The sequence below is a fragment of the Kogia breviceps genome, chromosome 10 (genome assembly GCF_026419965.1).
Source record: "Kogia breviceps isolate mKogBre1 chromosome 10, mKogBre1 haplotype 1, whole genome shotgun sequence".
Taxonomy (NCBI): Eukaryota; Metazoa; Chordata; class Mammalia; order Artiodactyla; family Physeteridae; genus Kogia; species Kogia breviceps.
The window spans coordinates 67,477,307-67,500,472 of NC_081319.1; the positions used below are offsets into that span (position 1 = coordinate 67,477,307).

The window sequence follows — 23,166 nt, forward strand, 5'->3', positions numbered from 1 at the left end:
AATGACTCTCTCTCGGAGATGAACGAGAGCCCATGAGGAGAAGAGAACTCTGGGGCCCAGAGAACATAGATTACCTTGGGGCTTGTGCTTGGATTTAGAGGGAAGAGGAGTTATTAGATGGCAAGTGGTGGTGAGGGGAGATTGGAAGATATGGATGCTGAACCAGAAGTTTAGGAGGGCTCCCTTTTCCTTCTTCCCATAAACTCTGAAATCTGACTTGACTACATCATAACAGTAAGAGCTATACTTTTTGATTGATTGTTATGCGTCAATTTTCTAAGCACTATATGAATATGTGGTGCAGGAGGAGGGAGAGAGAGAAAGAGAGGAAGAGAGACAGAATCAACAGAACAACGCTTCACTGTAGATACCATTATGACCTCCCTTTTACAGGTGAAGTAATGAAAAAATGAACCAAAGTTCACAGGTAGTAAATCCATAGGTTGTGCTATTTCCATTGCACTACATTTCTTACTTGAGAACCCTGGAAACTTTATTTCTACACCTTTAACATCCCAGTAATGATAAGATGCACAAAAGGTCAAAATAACTGAAGAACTATATTATAACTTTGGTACCAGGACAGACTTTCATCCCCAACTCTTCAAAAGAAATCAGTGGTTTCGTATATCACAAGCAAGGAATGACATGGAGACCATCTGTAAGAAGAGGTAGAAATGTCAACCAAGAGAAAGCAATACCAACCTGGGAATCTCCCTTGTCAATGGCCTCTGATACATCTTGAATAAATCGAAGCCTCTGATTGGTCCAGTTGGAAGCTTTGTTGAGTCATTTTCTGTGCTTCTTGTCAATGCCTACAGTGGAAGGATCTGAGCTTCAGAGGCTCATCAGAGAAAACAGACGTTTCTGGGGAGACAACTAATAAAGGGAGAGGTCATGCCCTGGTTGCTTTCTCCCACATTTTTGTTTTTGTGTTCTACTTGTATGAGTTTGAAAAATAAAGTGGGGTATTTTCATCTATCTCTTCCCGTCTGACTTCAGCCAAGAGCCCTTACCTAATAGAGACATGGGCTTTTCTGTGATTTTTTTCCCCCAAACTCATATTTTGCATCCCTCTCTCTCATTCCCTCCCCGTTCCCTAGGGAGTGAGAGAAGTTGGGTGTGGTAGATGTGGTTATTCATTGATGCGGTAAAAAATAATTCTCCTTATTACCTGACAAAAATATCTCTTCCAGGTAGGCTTCCCTCACCAATTAGAAAGAAGATGTCTTGTGCTGAGTATTCTTTTCATGTGCCAAGTCTAGAGGAGCTTGTTGGAGTTCTACAGAAGGGGCTAACGGATAACTTTGCTGATGTCCAGGTCTCTGTAGTTGATTGGCCTAATTTGACCAAGGAGCCATTTACCTTTCCCGTAAAAGGTATCTGTGGGAAAACTAGAATTGCAGAAGTAGGAGGTGTGCCTTACTTATTGCCTCTTATAAATAAAAAAAAAAAGTTTATGATCTAAATAAAATTGCAAAAGAAATCCAGCTTCCTGGAGCTTTTGTTCTTGGAGCAGGAGCAGGCCCATTTCAGACTCTTGGATTCAATTCTGAGTTTATGCCAGTTGTTCAAACAGAAAGTGAACACAAACCTCCTGTGAATGGAAGTTGCTTTGCTCATGTTAACTTTGCAGATGGAGGGTGCCTACTTGAGAAATACAGTGAGAAATATCATGATTTGGGGTTTGCATTACTGGCTAATCTTTTTGCCAGTGAAGGCCAACCTGGAAAGGTCATTGAGGTGAAAGCCAAAAGAAGAACTGGAAAACTTAACTTTGTGACTTGTATGAGACAAACTCTTGAAAAACATTATGGAGATAAGCCTGTAGGAATGGGAAGTACTTTTCATGATTCAGAAGGGAAAAGTGAAGACTCATATTATGCCAGCAGAATTTTCTTCCTGCCCATTGAACTCTGATGAAGACATGAATCAATGGTTAGTTACGTTTTTATGAGATGAAGGCTCCTTTGGTGTGTCTGCCAGTTTTTATCTCCAGAGACCCAGGGTTTGATTTGTGGTTGGAGTACACTCATTGTTTTAGTCATCATGGAGGTGGACACTGCTATTATGACACCCCCCCAGATATAGTGGAATATCTTGGATACTTCTTACCTGCAGGGTTTCTCTATCACATTGATCAACCAACAGAGACCCATTCATTTGGGCGAGATTAAATCAACTGATACTCCTTTGACTGATTAACTCATTAATTGATACTAATATAAAGGCTAATAGAAATGATCTCACTACTTAATAAGCCTTATTTTTTTCGGCCTTTGAAATGAAAGGTATGTTGACACTGTGCTCTGTATTACTTCACAGATCTATCTGAAAGGGATTATTGGGAACAAAGACACATGATGGAGATGTTCTTCATTCTTTTCATTCTAAAAATCAGTCTTATGTTTATAATTAAATATAAACAGGATTAAGAATCAAGTGATGATCCCTACTAGCTAATGGCAATAATTTACATTTGTATATTCAGTTTTTCAAGTTAGTCTTACAACTGCTAAGTGGATGTTTCTGGGTATTAGAAAAATCAGTGCTGGAAATGTTGATAGTTGTTATATCTTTCTACTGAATTTTTAAACTCCATTTTAGAAGTCAAAGTACACTTTTTCCACGGAATAAGTGGGCAGAGGGAGCAACTTTACTCCTTTTGGTGATGTTGATACTCCAAAGTTTGCAATTTGCCTTTAACAAATATTAGCAACTAGACGGTTAGCCATGATTCCTCCTTTGTTTGGACCGTCAATTGGAAGCAGTTTGTGCCTTGTTGGTTATTTGCGAGAAGTGAAAAGAAACAGCATCAAAATACAACCTCGATGTGAGTATACTTTAATTTATAAATGAGGCTATTGCTAAATATGACTACTATCCTTCATGAAATATAAAATTATACCTTTACCAATTGTAATGATTGAAATTTTCCTCAGTGTTTTTCTATAATAATCATGAGCCAAAAACAACTCTCTAATCTTGTAATGCCAACACTGATTTAGGAGCTTTTTAGTACTAAGCATATAATAAATTGTCAAGAAATATTTTTTGTCTTTCGATGTTAACTATAACATGTCCTGTGAGTATAAAGTCCTAAATATTACTTTTTAATAAACACTAGTTTGTACCAAAAGAAAAGAATAAAAATTTTACATTCAAAAAAATATATATCTCTTCCATTGCTATCTTGGTGACTTTATTAATTTTTATTGAGATATAATTAACCTACAACACTCTTGTTAGTTCCAGATATACAACATAGTGATTTGATATTTCTATACATTACAAAGTAATCACCATGATAAGTCTAGTTACCATCTGTCACCATACAAAGTTATTACAATATTATTGACTATATTCCCCAGCCTGTACATTTCATTCCTGTAACTCATTTATTTTGTAACTGGAGGTTTATACCTCTGAACCTCCCTCACCTATTTCACTTATTCTCCCCAGCCTCCTCCCCTTTGGCAACCACTCTGTATCTATGAGTCTTTCTGCTTTGTAATTGTTTGTTCACTTGTTTTGTTTTTCAGATTCCACATGTAACTGTAACCATACAGTGTTTGTCTTTCTCTGACATTTCAGTTAGCATGATACACACTAGGTCCATCCATGTTGCTGTTAATGTCATGATTTTATTTCTTTTTGATGGCTGAGCAATATTCTATTGTATATACGTACCACATCTTCTTTATCCATTCTTCTATCGATAGACACTTAAGTTGTTTCCATTTGTTTGATTTTGTTTTCCTTTCACTGAATTCACTTCATTCTTTCCGTTCATGGATGTAAGTAATTGAGGTCATGAATTCTCCTCTGAATGCTGAGGAGCTATAGCCCAACAGTTTGATATGTGATTTAATTGTAACAGGGAAGAGCAAAGTTGGACTCCATGTTGGATCTGTTTCTTTGATTTTAAACTTTGTTTATCATTGCTTTTGTTATTATAACCATATATAATGGCCTGCCTCAGGGAACCCTGCCCATCGGCGTGAATGTTATAATAAAGTGCCTTTGTTCAGCTCCCAGGGAGACAATCTGACTCTGCCCACCTGGGAATGGCTGCAGAAAAAAAAAGAAATTAACACATCCCCTTCCCAATGCTGGCCAAGCCAGGCAAAACTAATGGCCTTTTTACTTCACTTCCTCACCTCCTCCCGCTCTCTTTTTTTTTTTTTTTTTTTTCGGTACGCAGGCCTCTCACTGTTGTGGCCTCTCCCTTTGCAGAGCACAGACTCCAGACGCGCAGGCTCAGCGGCCATGGCTCACGGGCCCAGCCGCTCCGCGGCATGTGGGATCTTCCCGGACCGGGGCACGAACCCGTGTCCCCTGCATCGACAGGCAGACTCTCAACCACTGCGCCACCAGGGAAGCCCCCGCTCTCTGTTTTATAAAAGAAACTGCCACCCAGACCCTGAGAAGATGGTTTTGGGGGGACCCTAGTCCCGCATCTTCCCGGTCTGCCGGCTTTCTGAATAAAGTCGCTATTCCTTGCCTCAACACCTCGTCTCCCGATTTACTGGCCTGTTGTGCGGCAAGCAGAGTGACTTGGTAACAATTTTTTTTTTTTTTTTTGCGGTACGCGGGCCTCTCACCGCTGTGGTCTCTCCCGTTGCGGAGCACAGGGTCCGGACGCGCAGGCTCAGCGGCCATGGCTCACTGGCCCAGCCGCTCCGCGGCACGTGGGATCCTCCCGCACCGGGGCACAAACCCGTGTCCCCTGCATCGGCAGGCGGATTCTCAACCACTGCACCACCAGGGAAGCCCGGTAACAATTTTTAATTGTCATTTTTCTAGAAAATCTTCAGTTGTTTGTCTGTTTGCTTGTTTTCTCACTCTCTGGCCCAAGAGAAAGACCCTTTCTTTAAGCTCCTATGTGGAAGGGCATTTACCTTTTCTGACCTGATTATTATCTAGCTTGCTCCATTATAGTCAGAGAATAGTATCTGTATCATTCCTATTTTGGGGAAATGATTGAGTGCCAGAATGTGTGGTCTATTTTCATTAATATTTTGCTGAAACTTGAAAAATTGTGTTCTCAATTTTCAGTGAAGAAATTTCAATATAGAGCCATCAGATCTAATTTTTGACTATGTTAGTGATATTTTCTCTGTTCACATTTATTTTTTGTCTACTTGATTTGTTTACTCCTAGGAAAAGTGAATTAAAATCACCTATTACTACATTTCTGAATATTTTCCTGGTATCTACCTTCATTTCTGCTTTGTGAGGGTTACTTATGTGCTATTTAGAACTTATATATTTCTTAGATATGCATTTTGAATTTTACACTTTACATTCTAAAGTGTCTTCTTATCTCAATCAATCTGGGGAGATTGGTCTGAATTTCACCTTGTTTAATAATAAGATTGTGACCTCTGCTTTCTTTATGTTTGCATTCTCTTTTTTTTTTTTTTTCCCCCGCGATACGCGGGCCTCTTACTGTTGTGGCCTCTCCCGTTGCGGAGCACAGGCTCCAGACGCGCAGGCTCAGCGGCCATGGCTCACAGGCCCAACCGCTCCGTGGCATGTGGGATCCTCCCGGACCAGGGCACGAACCCACGTCCCCTGCCTTGGCAGGTGTACTCCCAACCACTGCGCCACCAGGGAAGCCCTGAGTATTTCTTTTTTATTTTTTTAAAATTTTTTGGCTGCGTTGCGTCTTCATTGCTGCATGCGGGCTTTTCTCTAGTTGAGGCGGGTGGGGGCTACTCTTCGTTGCAGTGCGTGGGCTTCTCATCATGGTGGCTTCTCTTGTTGTGGAGCATGGGCTCTAGATGCACAGGCTTCGGTATTTGTGGCTCGCGGGCTCTAAAGTGCAGGCTCAGTAGTTGTGGCGCATGGGCTTAGTTGCTCCGTGGCATGTGGGATCTTCCCGGACCAGGGCTTGAACCCGTGTCCCCTGAATTGTTAGGCTGATTCTCAACCACTGCACTACCAGGGAAGCCTGAGTATTTCATTTTTAAAATCTTTCACTATGTCTTTTGGTGGTTTTCTAAATTGCAGTTTTTCAGATATTTAGGAAAGCGTATATGTTGGGATTGTCTTGATAATTTTACTTTTGTATAATTCAGTTAGTTCCTCTCTTCTTTAGATAGTTCCTATTAGTTTTCTACTATAAACATCAGAAAACAAGCTTATATTCTCTCCCTTTCTCTTCCACTGTCTTTGTGTATAACTTTGTACTCTTACATATGTTCTAAATACAACTACTTGATTTATCAGTCTTAGGGCTATCTTTTGACTCTCATATATTAAAGGCTAGGCCATCAGCAAGCTTATTCTATGTCCTTACTCATTTTTCCACTTAATCTATAATTATTAAGAAATGTATTTCTAGTTGTCAATTTCTTCTATAATTTGGGATATAGATATAGATATTATTTTTGCCCACACTGCTCGGCTTGTGGGATCTTAGTTCCGCTACCAGGGGTTGAACCCCAGCCCTCAGAAGTGAAAATGAGGAGTCCTAACCACTGGACCTCCAGGGAATTCCTGTGGTCTATATTTTCTTACCTATATCTGACTTTATTGCTAGGTGCAGACTGATTCCGTTTTAGTATAATGTCCTGGTGACTTCTTGTTATCATTATGCATATTTTTATTTATTTATTTAGTAATATTTATTTATTTTGGCTGTGCCAGGTCTTAGTTGTGGTGTGCAAACTCTTAGTTGCAGCAAGCATGCAGGATCTAATTCTCCAACCAGGAATAACACCTGGGCCCCCTGTGCTGGGAGAGCAGAGTCTTACCCACTGGACCACCAGCGAAGTCCAATTATGCATATTTTGAGATGTCAATGTAACTACACGAACTATCTTCTGTTAGTGTTAGCTTTACACATCAGATTACACATTTTGATTTTAACCTTTTCAAGTATTTAAGTTTTCTTTGTGACTCATGTGAAGGGCTTATAACTAGACTTTGTGATAGTATTAATCCAATCTGAGAACTTCTTTCTTTTAACTTCTAAATTTAAGCTATTTACATTTCTGTGACTACTAAGTTGTCTGGATTTGTTTCTATTATCACATATTGTGCTATGTTCTTTTTTTTTTTTTTTTTTTTTTTTGCGGTACACGGGCCTCTTATTGTGGTGGCCTCTGCCGTTGTGGAGCACAGGCTCCGGATGCACAGGCTCAGTGGCCATGGTTCATGGGCCCAGCAGCATGTGGGATCTTCCTGGACCGGGGCACGAACCCGTGTCCCCTGCATCGGCAGGCGGACTCTCAACCACTGCGCCACCAGGGAAGCCCTGTGCTATGTTCTTTGCTTCCTTTTTTCTCCTTTCATCACTTACCTTAAACTAATTAAATATTCTACGTAATCTCTAATTTTCCCCTACTGGCTTAGGAGTTTTCATTTTTATTAATTAAGATTTACCCCTACATTTTTAACATGACTGCCTAATTTAGCAACATCCAAAGTTAATCAATATCTCTGCCCTCCTTCCAAATAAGACCAAGACTTTAGAATTCTTTTACTTTATCTGCCTCACTCTCATGTTATTTCTGATTATTCCATCATGTTCTTAAATGTAATTGTCATTATTGTCAGTGATTTTTGTACTTATAGTCATTTTTCATTCCTCAGTCTGATTTACCAATATTTTAGACAGGTTTCAGTTAATGATGGTTGTGGTGGTGTGTGCACACGTGTGTGTTTACTCATCTTTGCTTATTGCATCCCAATTTTTCTTTCTGGGTTCAATATCCTTCTTCCTTAAGTGGTAACAAAAATAAAGCAAATGACAACTTCAGTACAATGCCACTTTTTATCTATAAGAGTCACAAAATCTAAAAATTTTACAACACTCTGTGTCGATGAGAATGTGGGGAAAGAGAGAAACTCATATACTGCTGATGGAATTCTGCATTCATACAATCTTCATGAAGGCAATTTTCCAATATCTATCAATATTAATAAGATATAAACACTTAGACTTGGCAACATCCTCTTTAAGATTTTATCGTAGTCCTATTCTCGCACATGTGTATAACAATGTCTATACAAGACATTGCTTATAATATCAAAAGACTTCTGATAGCCTAACCAGTCATCAATAAAAGGAGACAGGCTAAATGAGATATGGTACTTCCATAAAATAGCATACATTAGAGCCATATATTTCTAAAGTTTAAAAAGTAAATTTCAGGACTTCCCTGGTGGTGCAGTGGTTAAGAATCCACCTGCCAATGCAGGAGACACGGGTTCGAACCCTGGTCAGGAAGATCCCACATGCCAAGGAGCAACTAAGCCCATGTGCCACAACTACTGAGCCTGCTCTCTAGAGCCCACGAGCCACAACTACTGAGCCCACATGCCACAACTACTGAAGCCCGCATGCCACAACTACTGAAGCCCGCATGCCTAGAGCCCGTGCTCTGCAACAAAAAAAGCTACCACAATGAGAAGCCCATGCACCGCATCGAAGAGTAGCCCCTGCTCGCTGCAACTAGAGAAAGCCCGCATGCTGCAATGAAGACCCAAAGCAGTCAAAAATAGATAAAATAAATACATTTATTTTTTTAAAAAAGTAAATTTCAGAACTGGGAATTTAGGGAGCTGCTATTTGTAAAAATAGGGAGCAAGAATATATACATATATGTGCTTAAATATACAGTATATTGTTTCTCTGGAAGGATAAAGCTTGAAGTATGGATTGCCAAAGAAAGGGGTATTGGCAAACTGTGGGGAAGGATGGGAGTGAAGCTTTTCTCCGTAGACCATGTTGTGCTTTTTGAATTTTAAACCACATTAATTAATGTATTGCTTATTCACATGAACTGTATCTTTTAAAAAGAGAATAGTAAGAGGGTAAGTGGATACAGGCAGTGTAGCAAACTCTTTTGAGGAGTTCTGTTGCAAAGTTAAGCAAAGTCCAACTTTTCCCAGCTCTGTGTCCCAGGCAAGTGAGTAAATGTTTCTAAATCTCCATTCTCATTCTTAGAATTGGGATAGTAACACCTGCCACACAGGATTATCTCAAAGATAAAGTAAGACGGTATATGGCAGGCACTTAGCACAGCAGAAGCACACAGAAGGCACTCCGTGAATGATTATCATTGATACTGAATTATTGCAATTCATAAAAGTCCTTGAAACTCTAGGTTGAAGACTCAGTCTTTCCGAGGGCCAGCAGGTGGCGGCGGACCCAAGTGAATGGATGCTCCTTTCACTCAGCGCCCAAAACAGAAGATTTTTGCTTTCCTTACTCCCTTGTCCTTTCCCCCCCAAATTCTGACTCCACACTTCCTTCTCCTGAACCACGATTGCCATGCAGACTACAAGTGGCTGCCCCACTCGGCTGGGATGTAAAGTACTTTAAGTTCAATGTTATTCCCACACTGGGCAGGGCAGATGGGGCGGAAGGTTGTTTGGAGCTCCAAAGTAATCTGAGAGTTTCCTAAGGTTCCTCCTCTCCATTCATATCTCGCTTTGGAAAGAGTAGTACATGGCTGAGCAGGAAAGGCAATGAAGGTAAGGGACAAGAAGGGGAAATTAAGGGGTGGAAGTCAAATGGTGAAGGGTAGTAGGAGGGGGAAATGAAAAGAACTCTGGACAAATCAGAATTACTCATGTCTGTGGTTACCAGGCAGACCACACTTGTAAGGATTTGTTGAATACTGTCGGGGAACACTTTTCTGTGTCCCTGAAATAAGGCGTACCTGGACGTTTCCCTGAGATAACAGGTTTTCATGACCGCTTATGATCCTAAGTTCTGCTGTATCTTCCCGTACTGTCAATCAGGATGCCTGAGTTTTCCTCCCAGCTCTGTCACTGATTAGCTGTGTGATTTCAGGCCACTTTCCCTATCTGTAAAGTAAGATTTGACAGCCATACTATCTTTAAGGTATCTTCCAAGTTTAAAGTATTTTGAGTCAGTGGGTATAGTTTGTACTGAGGACATCAGAGATTAATAGATCTTCTTCTGTGAGGACTACAGTTTCCATAAGGTTGGGAGATACAGAAATTATTATTCCTACTTTATAAATAAAGAAGGACATTTGGTGGGGAGGAGAAGGAATCACGCCAGCCTTCTCTCTCCCAATGCTTACTTCACCCTCGGTGAAATTTGAGAGATAAACAGGTGTGGAGCAATAGGACAGCAGCAGGATGAAGCAAAGGTTTATCTGCATAAGAAGTTCCTTCCTCTGGCCTCACCTTGCTCCCAATAGTTGCCAGGCAGAAAAAAAAAAAAAAAAAAAAAATCCAAAACAACAAAAAGTTCTGGTGAGTTCACTGCTAGCTGGGAAAGTACCTGCTATTTCTGGGAAAGTGAAAGTTTCAATTTCCTAGAATAGGAACCGTCCAATTTAAGACCCTTCCAATAACCAGTGATGTGTACAGCTTTGGATTTTCCATGATTTGTACGTGTAGGGAGGATTAAGATGGAAGACAATAGAGGAAGGAGATTTATTCATTTACCCAACAAACGTTTATTCATTGTCCACTATGAATGGAGCCCTGTGCCAGGTAGTAGATATAAAGCTTAATAAAACAGATGGCCTCTCCCGCAAGGGCTCATGGTCTAGTGGAAAGACAGAGGTCTACAGTGGGCGGTGGAGAGTTTAATAGGGACTGTGAGAGAGGCTAGCCCCAGGAGCAGAGCAACAAGAGCACGTAGAAAGGGCACTTTCTCCAGACTGAGAAGATAAAGCAAGACTTCTTGGGAGACTTGAATCCTGAGTTGAATCTTAAAAGAACTGGGGCAAATCCAGGAGCGTCGTTCACCGAGAAACAACATATTCACAGGCACAAAGGCATCAGGAGGGCAGGAAGTTTGTTGTGGATAGAACTTAATCCAACAAGAAAGGGTGAGACAAACGGGCTAGAAAAACTGTCTCTGAGGAAGATCCGAGCAGACAAAGGGGTGAAGACACGGGGAGGATTTTACAGAGTGACATCGTCTTACGTGTCTTTTAGAAAGCAGAATGACTGTGAACAAAGGCTGCAAGAGGTGCACCAACGGTAGGGGAACCTCTCTGAATATGAGATCATCTCACACTATGAATGAAAGTTACAACAACGAGACCAGAGAGAAGATGAGGGATTCAGAGCTGTTCGGAGCTAGAAGTGAAAGAGCTTTACTTGATCTGATTATAAAGTAGATTATGACACAAGATGCAATATAATGTATTAGTTGAGAGCGTGGACTCTGGTGGATTCCAAGTCCAATTCCACCATTGTGCAACCTTGGGAAAGTCCTTTAATCTCTTTGAGACTCAGTATTCTCATCCATAAAATGGGGATAATAACTAACAATCTCAAAGGGCTGAGGAAAAGGATTAAAAATGATAATACATGAAAAAGACTTAGCATAGTTCCTACTCATATAAAAACTCTGTACACAGTAACTCATCAATATTTTATTCATACTGTTCATTAGGGAACGGTGCGCTGTCCCACCATACCCTAGCTCCCCAACAAAATATCAGGTCCTGGTGGGAATGGAGAAGGATACAGAAAGGCAAACTCATGAATATTTATGTCATACTGGTTAATATGTATCTCAAAGAACAATTCAAAGGTTGATAAGACAGCCAGCAAAATAGTCCCTGTGATTATTTCTGGGATGTGAAACTGTGTAGTTTTACTTTTCTCCTTCCTACCTGTCTCTGTTGTCTACATTTCCTATACAAATGTGTGCTATTTATATAAGGAAAAATATTTTAAAATATATTTATGATGCCACAGTACAGTACTCAGCACCAGGCAAAGCTCTGTTCATCAAGGAAATAAGGTCCCTGGATACAGAGAGCAACCCCCTGCCCTCCCATGGCCCCGACAAAAGTACACATGGTCTAAATCTCCATCATCGTGCCTCCAGCTCCAAAAACAACCACCCAGGGGAACACCCCCAGGGAAAGCCAAAGCAGGAGCTACTCTGGGTCACTGAGATGGCCCTGAGAAGGCTCCAGCATCTCTGGGGTCTCAGTCCTCCTGCTCCGCTGCACCAGGCAGGAGTAGAGGTCCTGCCCCCTCCATGAGCTGCACATGCTCCTGCAGCTCCCCCTGCCTCAGCACCAGGATCTGATCGGCGCTCAGAACCGTGTGCCGCCTGTGGGCGATCACCAGCACCGTTCGGCCCCCGTGAGCTTTCCAGTCCTGCAGCTGAAGGGGGAAGATCGTAACGTCTCAGAAAGATAAGAATGAGATGAACGCCACAGCCCCACTGGGCACCATCTCTAGTGATTTAGGGTAGAGAAGGCATGAAACATGAGAAGATAAGACAGAGCGGGAGGGAAAGGTCTGCGCTGCCCTCCTGTCTCAGTGGGGCTGTGGCAGCTGGAGGATGGGACGGGAGCCATGGCGGCATCAGGGATGTCCCCACACCACCCCACGTATCCTCCATTCCATCCCAGCCCTAAGAAGGGTCCCACCGTCCCTGCCCCTCACAGCCCAGTACTCACAGCCTGCTCACACTCCACGTCCAGGGCACTGGTAGCTTCATCCAGGATGAGGACCCGGGGGTCCCGCACAAGGGCCCGGGCGATGGCCAGACGTTGCTTCTGTCCCAGAGCCAACTGGTTCCCTTTCTCCCCCACCTCTGAGGAAAATGAGAAATCCCTCTCCTCAGACACAGGTGACCATGACAACATCCTCCTCACAAGCACAGCTGGTATTTCCACAGCCAACACTTAGGCGGATGAGGGCCCGGGTAGGGGAGGGACCTCTAGGGCTGCCCGTGTAGATAGAGCATCATCACCCTGCCCTGCTCTCCGGGAACAAAGGTTCCTGAGCTGGACAGGCAGCTACAGAACTCATGATGCTGGGGAGGGAGGTGAGTGGGTTTGGCTGAAAGTACCTGTATCCCTAAAGCAATCAGAAAAAGAAGAACAAAAAAACCCCAAAGTTAGCAGAAGGAAAGAAATCAGAAAGTTCAGATCAGAAATAAATGAAAAAGAAATGAAGAAAGCAATAGCAAAGATCAATAAAACTAAAAGCTGGTTCTTTAAGAAGATAAACAAAATTGATAAACCATCAGCAAGACTCAGCAAGAAAGAAAGGAAGAGGACGCCCTGTGCTCCGCAACGGGAGAGGCCACAACAGTGAGAGGCCCACGTACCGCCAAAAAAAAAAAAAAAAATAGAATTAGAAATGAAAAAGGAGAAGTAACAACTGACACTGCAGAAAAACAAAGGATCGTGAGAGATTACTCTACAAGCAACTTTATGCCAATAAAATGGACAAACTGGAAGAAATGGACAAATTCTCAGAAAAGCACAACCTTCCGAGACTGAACCAGGAAGAAATAGAAAATATAAACAAACCAATCACAATCACTGAAATTGAAACTCTGACTAAAAATCTTCCAACAAACAAAAGCCCAGGCCCAGAAGGCTTCACAGGCGAATTCTATCAAACATTTACGGAACAGCTAACATCTATCCTTCTCAAACTCTTCCAAAATATAGCAGAGGGAGGAACACTCCCAAACTCATTCTATGAGGCCACCATCACCCTGACACCAAACCAGACAAAGATGTCACAAAAAAAGAAAACTACAGGCCAATATCACTGATGAACACAGACGCAAAAGTCCTCAACAAAATACTAGCAAACAGAATCCAACAGCACATTAAAAGGATCATACACCATGATCAACTGGGGTTTACCCCAGGAATGCAAGGATTCTTCAATATACTCAAATCAATCATTGTGATACACCATATTAACAAATTGAAGGAGAAAAACCATATGATCATCTCAACAGATGCAGAAAAAGCTTTTGACAAAATTCAGCACCCATTTATGACACAAACCCTCCAGAGAGTAGGCATAGAGGGAACTAACCTCAACATAATCAAGGCCATATATGACAAACCCACAGCCAACATCGTTCTCAATGGTGAAAAACTGAAACCATTTCCACTAAGATCAGGAACAAGACAAGGTTGCCCACTCTCACCACTATTATTCAACATACTTTTGGAAGTTTTAGTGACAGCAATCAGAGAAGAAAAAGAAATAAAAGGAATACAGATCGGAAAAGAAGAAGTAAAACTGTCACTGTTTGCAGATGACATGATACTATGCATACAGAATCCTAATGATGCTACCAGAAAACTACTAGAGATAATCAATGAATCTAGTAATGTAGCAGGATACAAAATTAATGCACAGAAACCTCTTGCATTCCTATACACTAATGATGAAAAATCTGAAACAGAAATTAAGGAAACACTCCCATTTACCACTGCAACAAAAAGAATAAAATACCTAGGAATAAACCTACCTAAGGAGACAAAAGACCTGTATGCAAAAAAACTATAAGACACTGACGAAAGAAATTAAAGATGATACAAACAGATGGAGAGATACACCGTTCTTGGATTGGAAGAATCAACATTGTGAAAATGACTATATCACCCAAAGCAATCTACAGATTCAATGCAATCCCTAACAAACTACCAATGGCATTTTTCACAGAACAAGAAAAAAAAATTGCACAATTTGTATGGGAACACAAAAGACCCCGAATAGCCAAAGCAATCTTGAGAAAGAAAAACACAGCTGGAGGAATCAGGCTCCCTGATTTCAGACTATACTACAAAGCTACAGTAATCAAGACAGTATGGTACTGGCACAAAAACAGAAATACAGATCAGTGGAACAGGATAGAAAGCCCAGAGATAAACCCACGCACATATGGTCACCTTATCTTTGATAAAGGAGGCAAGAATATACAATGGAGAAAAGACAGCCTCTTCAATAAGTGGTGCTGGGAAAACTGGACAGCTACATGTAAAAGAATGAAATTAGAACACTCCCTAACACCATACACAAAAATAAACTCAAAATGGATTAAAGACCTAAATGTAAGGCCAGACACTATAAAACTCTTAGAGGAAAACATAGGCAGAACACTCTAGGACATAAATCACAGCAAGATCCTTTTTGACCCACCTCCCAGAGAAAGGGAAATAACAAAAATAAACAAATGGGACCTAATGAAACTTAAAAGCTTTTGCACAGCAAAGGAAAACATAAACAAGGCAAAAAGACAACCTTCAGAATGGGAGAAAATATATGCAAATGAAGCAACTGACAAAGGATTAATCTCCAAAATTTACAAGCAGCTCAGGCAGTTCATTGTCAAAAAAACAAACAACCCAATCCAAAAATGGGCAGAAGACCTAAATAGATATTTCTCCAAAGATATACAGCTTGCCAACAAACACATGAAAGGATGCTCAACATCACTAATATTAGAGATATGCAAGTCAAAACTACAATGAGGTATCACCTCACACCAGTCAGAATGGCCATCATCAAAAAATCTACAAACAATAAATGCTGGAGAGGGTGTGGAGGAAAGGGAACCCTCTTGCACTGTTGATGGGAATGTAAATTGATACAGCCACTATGGAGAACAGGATGGAGGTTCCTTAAAAAACTAAAAATAGAACTACCATATGACCCAACAATCCCACTACTGGGCATATACCCTGAGAAAACCATAATTCAAGAAGAGTCATGTACCACAATGTTCACTGCAGCTCTATTTACAATAGCCAGGACATGGAAGCAACCTAAGTGTAGATGAATGGGTAAAGAAGATGTGGCACATATATACAATGGAATATTACTCAGCCATAAAAAGAAATGAAATTGATTTATTTGTAGTGAGGTGGATGGACCTAGAGTCTGTCATACAGAGTGAAGTAAGTCAGAAAGAGGAAAAACAAGTACCGTATACTAACACATATATATGGAATCTAAAAAAGAGGTTCTGAAGAACCTAGGGGCAGGACAGGAATAAAGACACAGATGTAGAGAACGGACTTGAGGACACGTGGAGGGGTAAGGGTAAGCTGGGACGAAGTGAGAGAGTGGCATGGACATATATACACTACCAAATGTAAAACAGATAGCTAGTGGGAAGCAGCCGCATAGCACAGGGAGATCAGCTCGGTGCTTTGTGTCCACCTAGAGGGGTGGGACAGGGAGAGTGGAAGGGAGACTCAAGAAGGAGGGGATATGGGGATATATGTATACATATAGCTGATTCACTTTGTTATAAAGCAGAAACCAACACACCATTGTAAAGCAATTATACTCCAATAAAGATGTTTTAAAAAAGAAAAAAAAGAAGAAGAAGGTACCTGTATCGAATCCGTGCTTCATTTCCTTTATGAACTCCTCCACTCTGGCCGCCCGTGCAGCAGCCAGCACCTTCTCATCGCTGCAGCCCTTCAGCCCATAAGTGATGTTGTCCCTCACCGAACCCGAGAACAGCACAGGCTCCTGCCCGACCAAAACCACCTGGGCAGAGGCGACAGGAGCAGAGGACCATGTGGAAACCCCCATGGCAGGGACCCTCCTTTCCTCCCCGCCTACCTACCTCACAATGGACCCCTTGTGTTTCTTCCCCCGTCTCCACCCCCTGCTCTCTGCACATCCTTCTTCCATCCAATCTGCAATCCCTCTCCTTCCTCCCCACTCACCTGTTGGTGTAGGTAGCGGTGCTCATACTGGGAGATGGGCTCCCCGTCCAGCAGTACCTGCCCCTTGGTGGGCTGGTACAGATTCTGCAGCAGGGCAGCTACTGTGCTCTTTCCAGATCCATTGGGCCCCACCAGTGCGGTCATCTGCCCAGGATGCAGGGTGAATGTCAGACCCTAGAAAAGCCAGGAAAGAGTTAGGGGCCTGCCTGTTTGCCCTCCCTCTCCTCTTCTTTCTATCAGAGGAAGATAAACTTCTCATCACTCAGGGCATGAGGGGCCCAGATTCCCTCCCTGGGGTCTCCATTAGGCACCTTGAGCACAGGCTGGTCAGGGCGATTGGGATACACAAAGGAGACGTTTTGGAATTCCACCAGGCCCTGCAGAGTGGGTGGGGTCAGTGTCCCAGCTGGAGGCAGATTTGGCTTTCGGTCCAGGTAGCAGAACACCTTCTCTGCAGCCCCCACGTTGCTCAGCATGTCCCCAAACATGTACACCAGGGTCTGCAAAACAGGAAGGCAGGGGTCAGCCAAGCAAAGGAAGCTCCACCAAAGACCAACTTCCCAACTCCTCACACACTCCCTGCCACACTCCACCCCAGCCATGCTTCTCCCCTCATCCCCAAAAGATTCCCTACCTTTTATATACATATATATATATGCATGGGTTCACATTATAGTTTTTTTCTCTTTTATTGCCCATGTCTGAAATTCTCCATCACAATGAGTTGGGGTTATTTCAGTTTGTTTGTTTTTTTAAGGGGAACAAATAGAAGCCAAAGCAAGAAAAGAGAGCGTGCACAGCTCCTGACTCACTTGCACTTGCAAGCCCATGTCCTCCTGGTAGAGCAGAAAGGAGAGCAGCCCGCCCTGGGTGAGGTCCCCAGCCAGGATCTGCTGCAGCCCACATCTCAGCAACAGCACCTTCATTGCCAAGTGCAGCGTCTGGAGAGAGAAGGAAAGGGAGCCTGAGAATCTTCCATTCTTTGGCCTCCCTGCCCCTATGACACTGAGCGACCCCCGAACCAGCTGTAGGAAGAGGATCATCACTTTCCCTGCCCCCTCCCTGGGACCTTCCTCCAGCCACTCAGCCTTCTCACCCTCTTTAAGAGCAAGCAGAGGGCCTGTTCCAGATCTCGTCGCCACCACAGCTGCCGGCATCGGTCAAGAGCCTCCTTATAGCGACAGACCTCTTGCTCCTCCGCCCCAAAACTGCGCACAGTCTGCAGCCCTCCAACTGCCTCACGAACCACCTGTCCTGCTTTCGCCACAGCATCCTGGATCTCCTGAAGGACTGCCTGGAAAATTGGGGCAGGAGATGGGAGGGGCTGATTCGGCAGAAGATAGCCGACCCCCACGTCTCATTCCAGCCCTTGGAATGCTCTCTTCACGCTAAGTGAAGTAAGTCAGACAGAGAAAGACAAATATTATATGATATCATTTACATGTAGAATCTAAAAAAATAATACATATGAATCTGTATACAAACAGAAACAGACTCACAGACGTAGAAAACAAACTTATGGTTACCAAAGGTGCGGGAAGGGGAGAGTGGATAAATTAAGAGTTTGAGATGAACAGATACAAACTACTAACACAAAATAGATAAGCAACAAGGATTTACTGTATAGCACAGGGAACTACATTCAACATCTTTTAATAACCTATAATGGAAAATAACCTGAAAATCTCTCTCTCTCTCTCTCTCTCTCTCTCTCCCCATCTCTCTCTCTTCCCCACCCCCCCACCCACCGTCACACACACACAAAGTCCCAGAGGGTCATGGACCTTCTGAAGCCTCTAAGGACCTGGAGGAGACCGCCTCTAGGAGAACTTTCTTCTTCCCTGGGGATTCCCTACCATCCACACGTACCTGATGGCGAGCACTGTACATCTTTTCAACCGCTGTCATTAGAGGCACCTCAAGCAGAGAAAGGAGGGTGAGTCGAGGTGACACGTTGAGCATGAAGCTGCAAAGTCCCAGCACTTTCACCAGGCTTCGAGACAGCACGTTGGCATTCAGAGGAAGCCAATTACTCATCAGTTTGGTATCCGAGCTCAGCCGGGAATTCAGCTCCCCTGGGCAGGACAAAGCAGGTGAGGAAACCACGTGTTGTAATGCAGAAGCCCCAGAAACTCCCTCCTGAGCTCCCAATATCACACAGCCCTCCCTCCGTGCAGACAGACAGGTGGAGACTGCCTCTCTACATGGTCCCCAAAGAGAGAAAAACAGCTCCAGGCCTTGGCACCAGGGATGCAGTGGGAGGGCAGTGGAGGGGAAAGGAAGTCCTGGGGGATCCCAGACCTGGACTCCGGGCCCTACCTGTCTTAGTCTCCTGGAAGAAAGCAAGGTCCTGGCACAGGAAGGAGCAGAAAAGCAGCTCCCGGATCCGCAGGTTGATTCTGGATGAGACGAAGGTGAAGATGCTTCCTCGGCAGCCTGCGCACAGCGAGCTGCGGGGAAGGAGGGCGGCAGAGGATGAAGAGGAAAGACGCAGAGAAGGACGGAGGGAGGGAGAGAAGCCGAGGAGAAAGCATGGAAAGAAAAGAAATACAAAGTTGGAGGCAGTATATCATGAGAGCAGAAGAGAAACAAATAAGAGAGAGGGAGACACAAGGGGCAGGAATCAACAGATGAAGAGAAAAGAGGACACAGTCAGCCAGCTGTGGGAACCACATCATAACACAGACAGATTCACCAGCATCACTAGTTCATTCTGTGCTAGACAGGAGGGAACAGTACAACAGAAATGGAAAGATGCTGTGAAGGGAAAGGGCCTATGGCTTGCTTCTGACCTGGTCTCTCTCAGGGCCATCCCTCCAGCTTTCCCCTTGGTCTTGGTCTCCTTCCTCCCCACCCCCAACATCCTTCTTCCTACTTCTAGATATTGATACTTTCTTGTGGGAACTACAGCAATGGACTCCCTGCCCTCCCATCTCCAAAGCCCTGGAACCCTGCTGTTCTCCCCTCTCCACTACCCTTGGGATTGGAGAATTCCTCTTACACCAAGTGAATTTTTACAGTCAAACTCAAAGGAAAAACGTGAAAGCACACAAGCAAGAACTGTACAAAATATGGGTTTCTAATACAAATCTAATTACCATGTTGCCGTACTCAGACATGAAATGGTGAGGGTTTGGACTTTGGTGATCACAGTGAGAATGGAGAGAAAGGAACCATAGGAGAACATTTTGAGTGTGGAAAATGCAAGAACATGAGAAAGACAGCGACAGTGCTGGTGCTTGGAGCTGAGGATACTGATGGTTTCATGAATGGGAATAAGAAGAGGGAGGCATTTTCAAGGAGACCAGGAGGGAGTGGGATGTACTTGGAGTTCTGGGTGCATGGAGTCTCTGAGGTGACAGGGCGTCATCCAATGGGAACATCAAGGAGGCCTCTGGATTACAAGACTGGAGCTAGATGTGGGAATGTGGATGTGGGAATGTCCTGCAGACGTGAGCTGCATTAGCTCAACAGGAAAAATGTTCTTAAAGATCAAAGAACTGAGTCCTGAGAAAAGTCCATAATTAAGGATCCAGAGGAGGACGGTTCTCCAGAAGAGGGAAGAGTGGACTGGAAAGTAGAAAGGGAGTTCATAAAAGCTACCTGAAGAACAAGATGAATCATAATAGATTGTTCTGGGAGTTCCCTGGTGGTCCAGTGGTTAAGACTCCGAGCTCCCAATGCAGGGGGCCCAGGTTCGATCCCTGGTCAGGAAACTAGATCCCACATGCTGCAGCTGAGAGACCATATGCCGCAACTAAGACCCAGCACAGACAAATAAATAAAATACATAATAATTTTTTTAAAAAGAGAGATTGTTCTGATGCCAGATGCTACAGACACATAGAGAACTGAGGGTGATTTTTTTTTTTTAAAGCAGCAGCTTGATCAATAAGAAGTTCACTTTTTTTTTTTTTTTTAAAGGGCTTCAAATGCTTGGCTTTTTTATTCATTTTTTTTTTTTTTTTTTTTGGCTGTGTTGGGTCTTCGTTTCTGTGGGTGGGCTCTCTCTAGTTGTGGCAAGTGGGGGCCACTCTCCATCGCGGTGCGCGGGCCTCTCACTATCGCGGCCTCTCTCGTTGCGGAGCACAGGCTCCAGACGCGCAGGCTCAGTAGTTGTGGCTCACGGGCCCAGTTGCTCCGCGGCATGTGGGATCTTCCCAGACCGGGGCACGAACCCGTGTCCCCTGCATTGGAAGGCAGATTCTCAACCACTGCGCCACCAGGGAAGCCCAGAAATTCACTTTTAAGTAGTTTCAGCAAAGAGTAGTAAGTATGAAATAATGAAGAACTGGTTTGTGAGGGATTCTAAATGAAGTATGACCATAGCAAAGGAGCGGTATCAAGCAGCCGGCTGGTATTTGGGGAAGGCTAGTGAGGTACTTGCACAACCCTCAGAATGAGCACCTCCTTCAATTTTGCAGCCTAGGTGCCTGACTCACCTCATCCTAGTCCCAGCCCTATCAAGCAGTTAGTTAATTAGTTTGTAGACAGCGCACTCCTAGCTATGTCTTAAAACAGAAGGAAAAGTAAATGAAGTGGAAAAGAGTAAAGATGCTGGAAAGAAAGGTGACAAGCCTCAGAGTAAGATCTTCCAGGATAGACAAGATGACTTAAGGACCAAGAGTCAGGAGGAAGAAACATGCCCACCCTGACAACAGGATAACTGTGGAAACAAACACAGGGTGGGAGGTTGGAGACAGAAAAGAGAAATGGAACTTCACGGAGATAAAAATGTTGAGAGGTAACTGAGAGCCATTCCATTCGACACATAAACACCTTTTGTACTACATTCACTTCTCTCTGTAACTATAATAAGTAATATAAACTTTGAAGATGATGGAGCCACGTGGTGAACGGAGGAATAAATGAATGGATGCATGACACAATGGTGAATGAACAAATACAGATTTTTAGCTTAAGTATTTTGTGCTTTGGGCACAAGAGGGTCTGAAAACAGAGTTAGGAAAGTGAGGGCCCCTGTAAAAATTGGGGGCTAGCAAATCGCCATCACCTACCTCACAACAGAGAAGAGACACATGAAAAACATGGCACTGGCAAAGGCATCAGGATCAAAATCACCTCCCAGGATGTCAATCACAAGACCAGAATAGTAATGGATTAATATCTCACCTGCATGAGGACAACAGTGAATGTGCTGGTGCCCAGGGCCTTTTCCCACCTCCAAGTCACAGCGCCCTCTCTCGACTCACCCAACGTGGCAACAGTGAGGAAGAAGAAGGCCGCACCCAGGAAAGGCAGGTCTGGCCTGGAGAGCTTCAGCAACCTCCACATCAAGGCTCTGTTGTTCTCCTGGCCCTTCTCCCTCTCCGGGGCTCCTGGAGGGCTCAGCACAGCCCACACGCCCCAGCTCAGCCCTGCCGCCCCGTACCCCAGCAGCAGCCAGCTCCAAGGGGCTGAAGCCACCCTGGCTGGGGGAGCACTCAAGGTCCCCGGGACCAGGGCCCTCAGGGAGAGAAACAGAGGGGTCACCAGGCAGAGGAGGGGCAGCAGTGATCCCACAAACCCCAGCAGCCCTCCCAGCCTCAGCAGCCACCAAAGCCCTCCCAGTCGCAAGGTGCCCTCTAGCCACAGGCCTGGAAGCCCGAGGGGAAACAGAGCCCCCAGGGTCGCCTGCAGCAGCCAGAGTAACGCCGAGTCGGCCAGCAGCAGGAAGGTCCAGGGTCTCAGGTCAGGGAGCCGCATGGCGAGATCTAGGGGTAGAAGGTGAGAAACGACAGAGGTGAGTCCCAGTCCTTGTCCCCTCTCCTCCCCACTCTCACCTCGCCGAACGCGTCCACTGGCTTTCCATTTTATTTACCCAGTGCTACCCTGAAAGATGCCTGAAAGGTGCTTGTTCCTCCTCAGTATCTCCCTCCTAGGATCCCAGGCATTCCGCCTGACAGAGGAGCTGCGAAGCCTGACCATCGGCAGCCTCATCCTCTAAAAAAAAGACCCGTGGCCCCCTCCCCCCCCACCCCGCCCCCGCCAGCCGCCGCCGCCGCCGCCGAGTTCCAGAGGGCCAGGCGGTCCCGCCCCGCTCCCTTGCTCCTGGGGTCCAGAAGGGCAGGAAGCCTGGGGCGCGGAGTGGCCGGTGGATGGGCTGCGTCCCTGTTAGCGCTCCAGGTTCCCACGCGCACCAACTCACCGGAGGGGGCTTCTGGGCTGCAGCTCGGGGGTCTTTCCTTTACGTGCCGGGGACCGAGCTCTGAAGTCTCCTCGCGCCGCCTCCGCTTCGTATCCCTTCTGTCGGCGGGCGAGGATCCCTGAGCCAGGGCGGATCCCTGAGCCAGGGAGGCCGGGCTCCCTCGGCTTTCGCTTTCGCTTCCGCAGCCGGTGCCCGGTGGTGGGCCCGGCGGCCAGCAGGCGGCGCGCGACACCTGCAGCCCGCGGAACTGACCCCCGAGTCCTGCTGCACGTGCCAGGCCCCGGTTAGTCTCCACCCACAGCAACAGTTACTCTGTCATAGGAAACTGCTACAGTTTTTTTAATTGCCACTAAGTGAAATAAAGCTGTTTCGAGGATTGGGATTCTTTTTAATTAGAGAACCGCTGGATTTTCATACCTCAGCTCTAAACCTATTTTGAGAACTGCCCTCTTTCCCAATCCAAGTTCCAGTCGTAGGATCTTGGGGTTTAAAACAACACACACACACACACACACACACACACACACACACACACACACAGCCAGAGTCCAAGCGAGA

General features: G+C 44.6%; 1 protein-coding gene and 1 pseudogene across 4 annotated transcripts in view; one reads left to right on the forward strand and one right to left on the reverse strand.

Annotated features, from left to right (window-relative positions):
* LOC131764033 (HLA class II histocompatibility antigen, DO beta chain) overlaps positions 1 to 22,891 on the reverse strand; it is a 48,485-nt gene extending 25,594 nt beyond the window's left edge. The window contains exons 1-12 of one of the 4 annotated variants that reach the window (XM_067005988.1): positions 22,609 to 22,792; positions 21,674 to 22,174; positions 21,479 to 21,593; positions 18,780 to 18,910; positions 18,330 to 18,535; positions 17,557 to 17,754; positions 17,273 to 17,401; positions 16,772 to 16,960; positions 16,461 to 16,634; positions 16,119 to 16,278; positions 12,423 to 12,559; positions 706 to 815 (exon numbers count right to left, since the gene is read on the reverse strand). In XM_067005988.1, the coding sequence (XP_066862089.1) occupies positions 706 to 815; positions 12,423 to 12,559; positions 16,119 to 16,278; positions 16,461 to 16,634; positions 16,772 to 16,960; positions 17,273 to 17,401; positions 17,557 to 17,754; positions 18,330 to 18,535; positions 18,780 to 18,910; positions 21,479 to 21,593; positions 21,674 to 22,166 (2,042 nt within the window). In that variant the 5' untranslated portion in view covers positions 22,167 to 22,174; positions 22,609 to 22,792. Of the gene's footprint in view, positions 1 to 705; positions 816 to 11,358; positions 12,124 to 12,422; positions 12,560 to 16,118; positions 16,279 to 16,460; positions 16,635 to 16,771; positions 16,961 to 17,272; positions 17,402 to 17,556; positions 17,755 to 18,329; positions 18,536 to 18,779; positions 18,911 to 21,478; positions 21,594 to 21,673; positions 22,175 to 22,281; positions 22,444 to 22,608 lie in introns of those variants that run through there. The other 3 variants (XM_059076926.2, XM_067005987.1, XM_059076939.2) reach the window with 3 other exon arrangements.
* LOC131764039 (ester hydrolase C11orf54 homolog pseudogene) lies at positions 1,206 to 2,177 on the forward strand (annotated as a pseudogene).
* Positions 22,892 to 23,166: the final 275 nt, after the last annotated feature.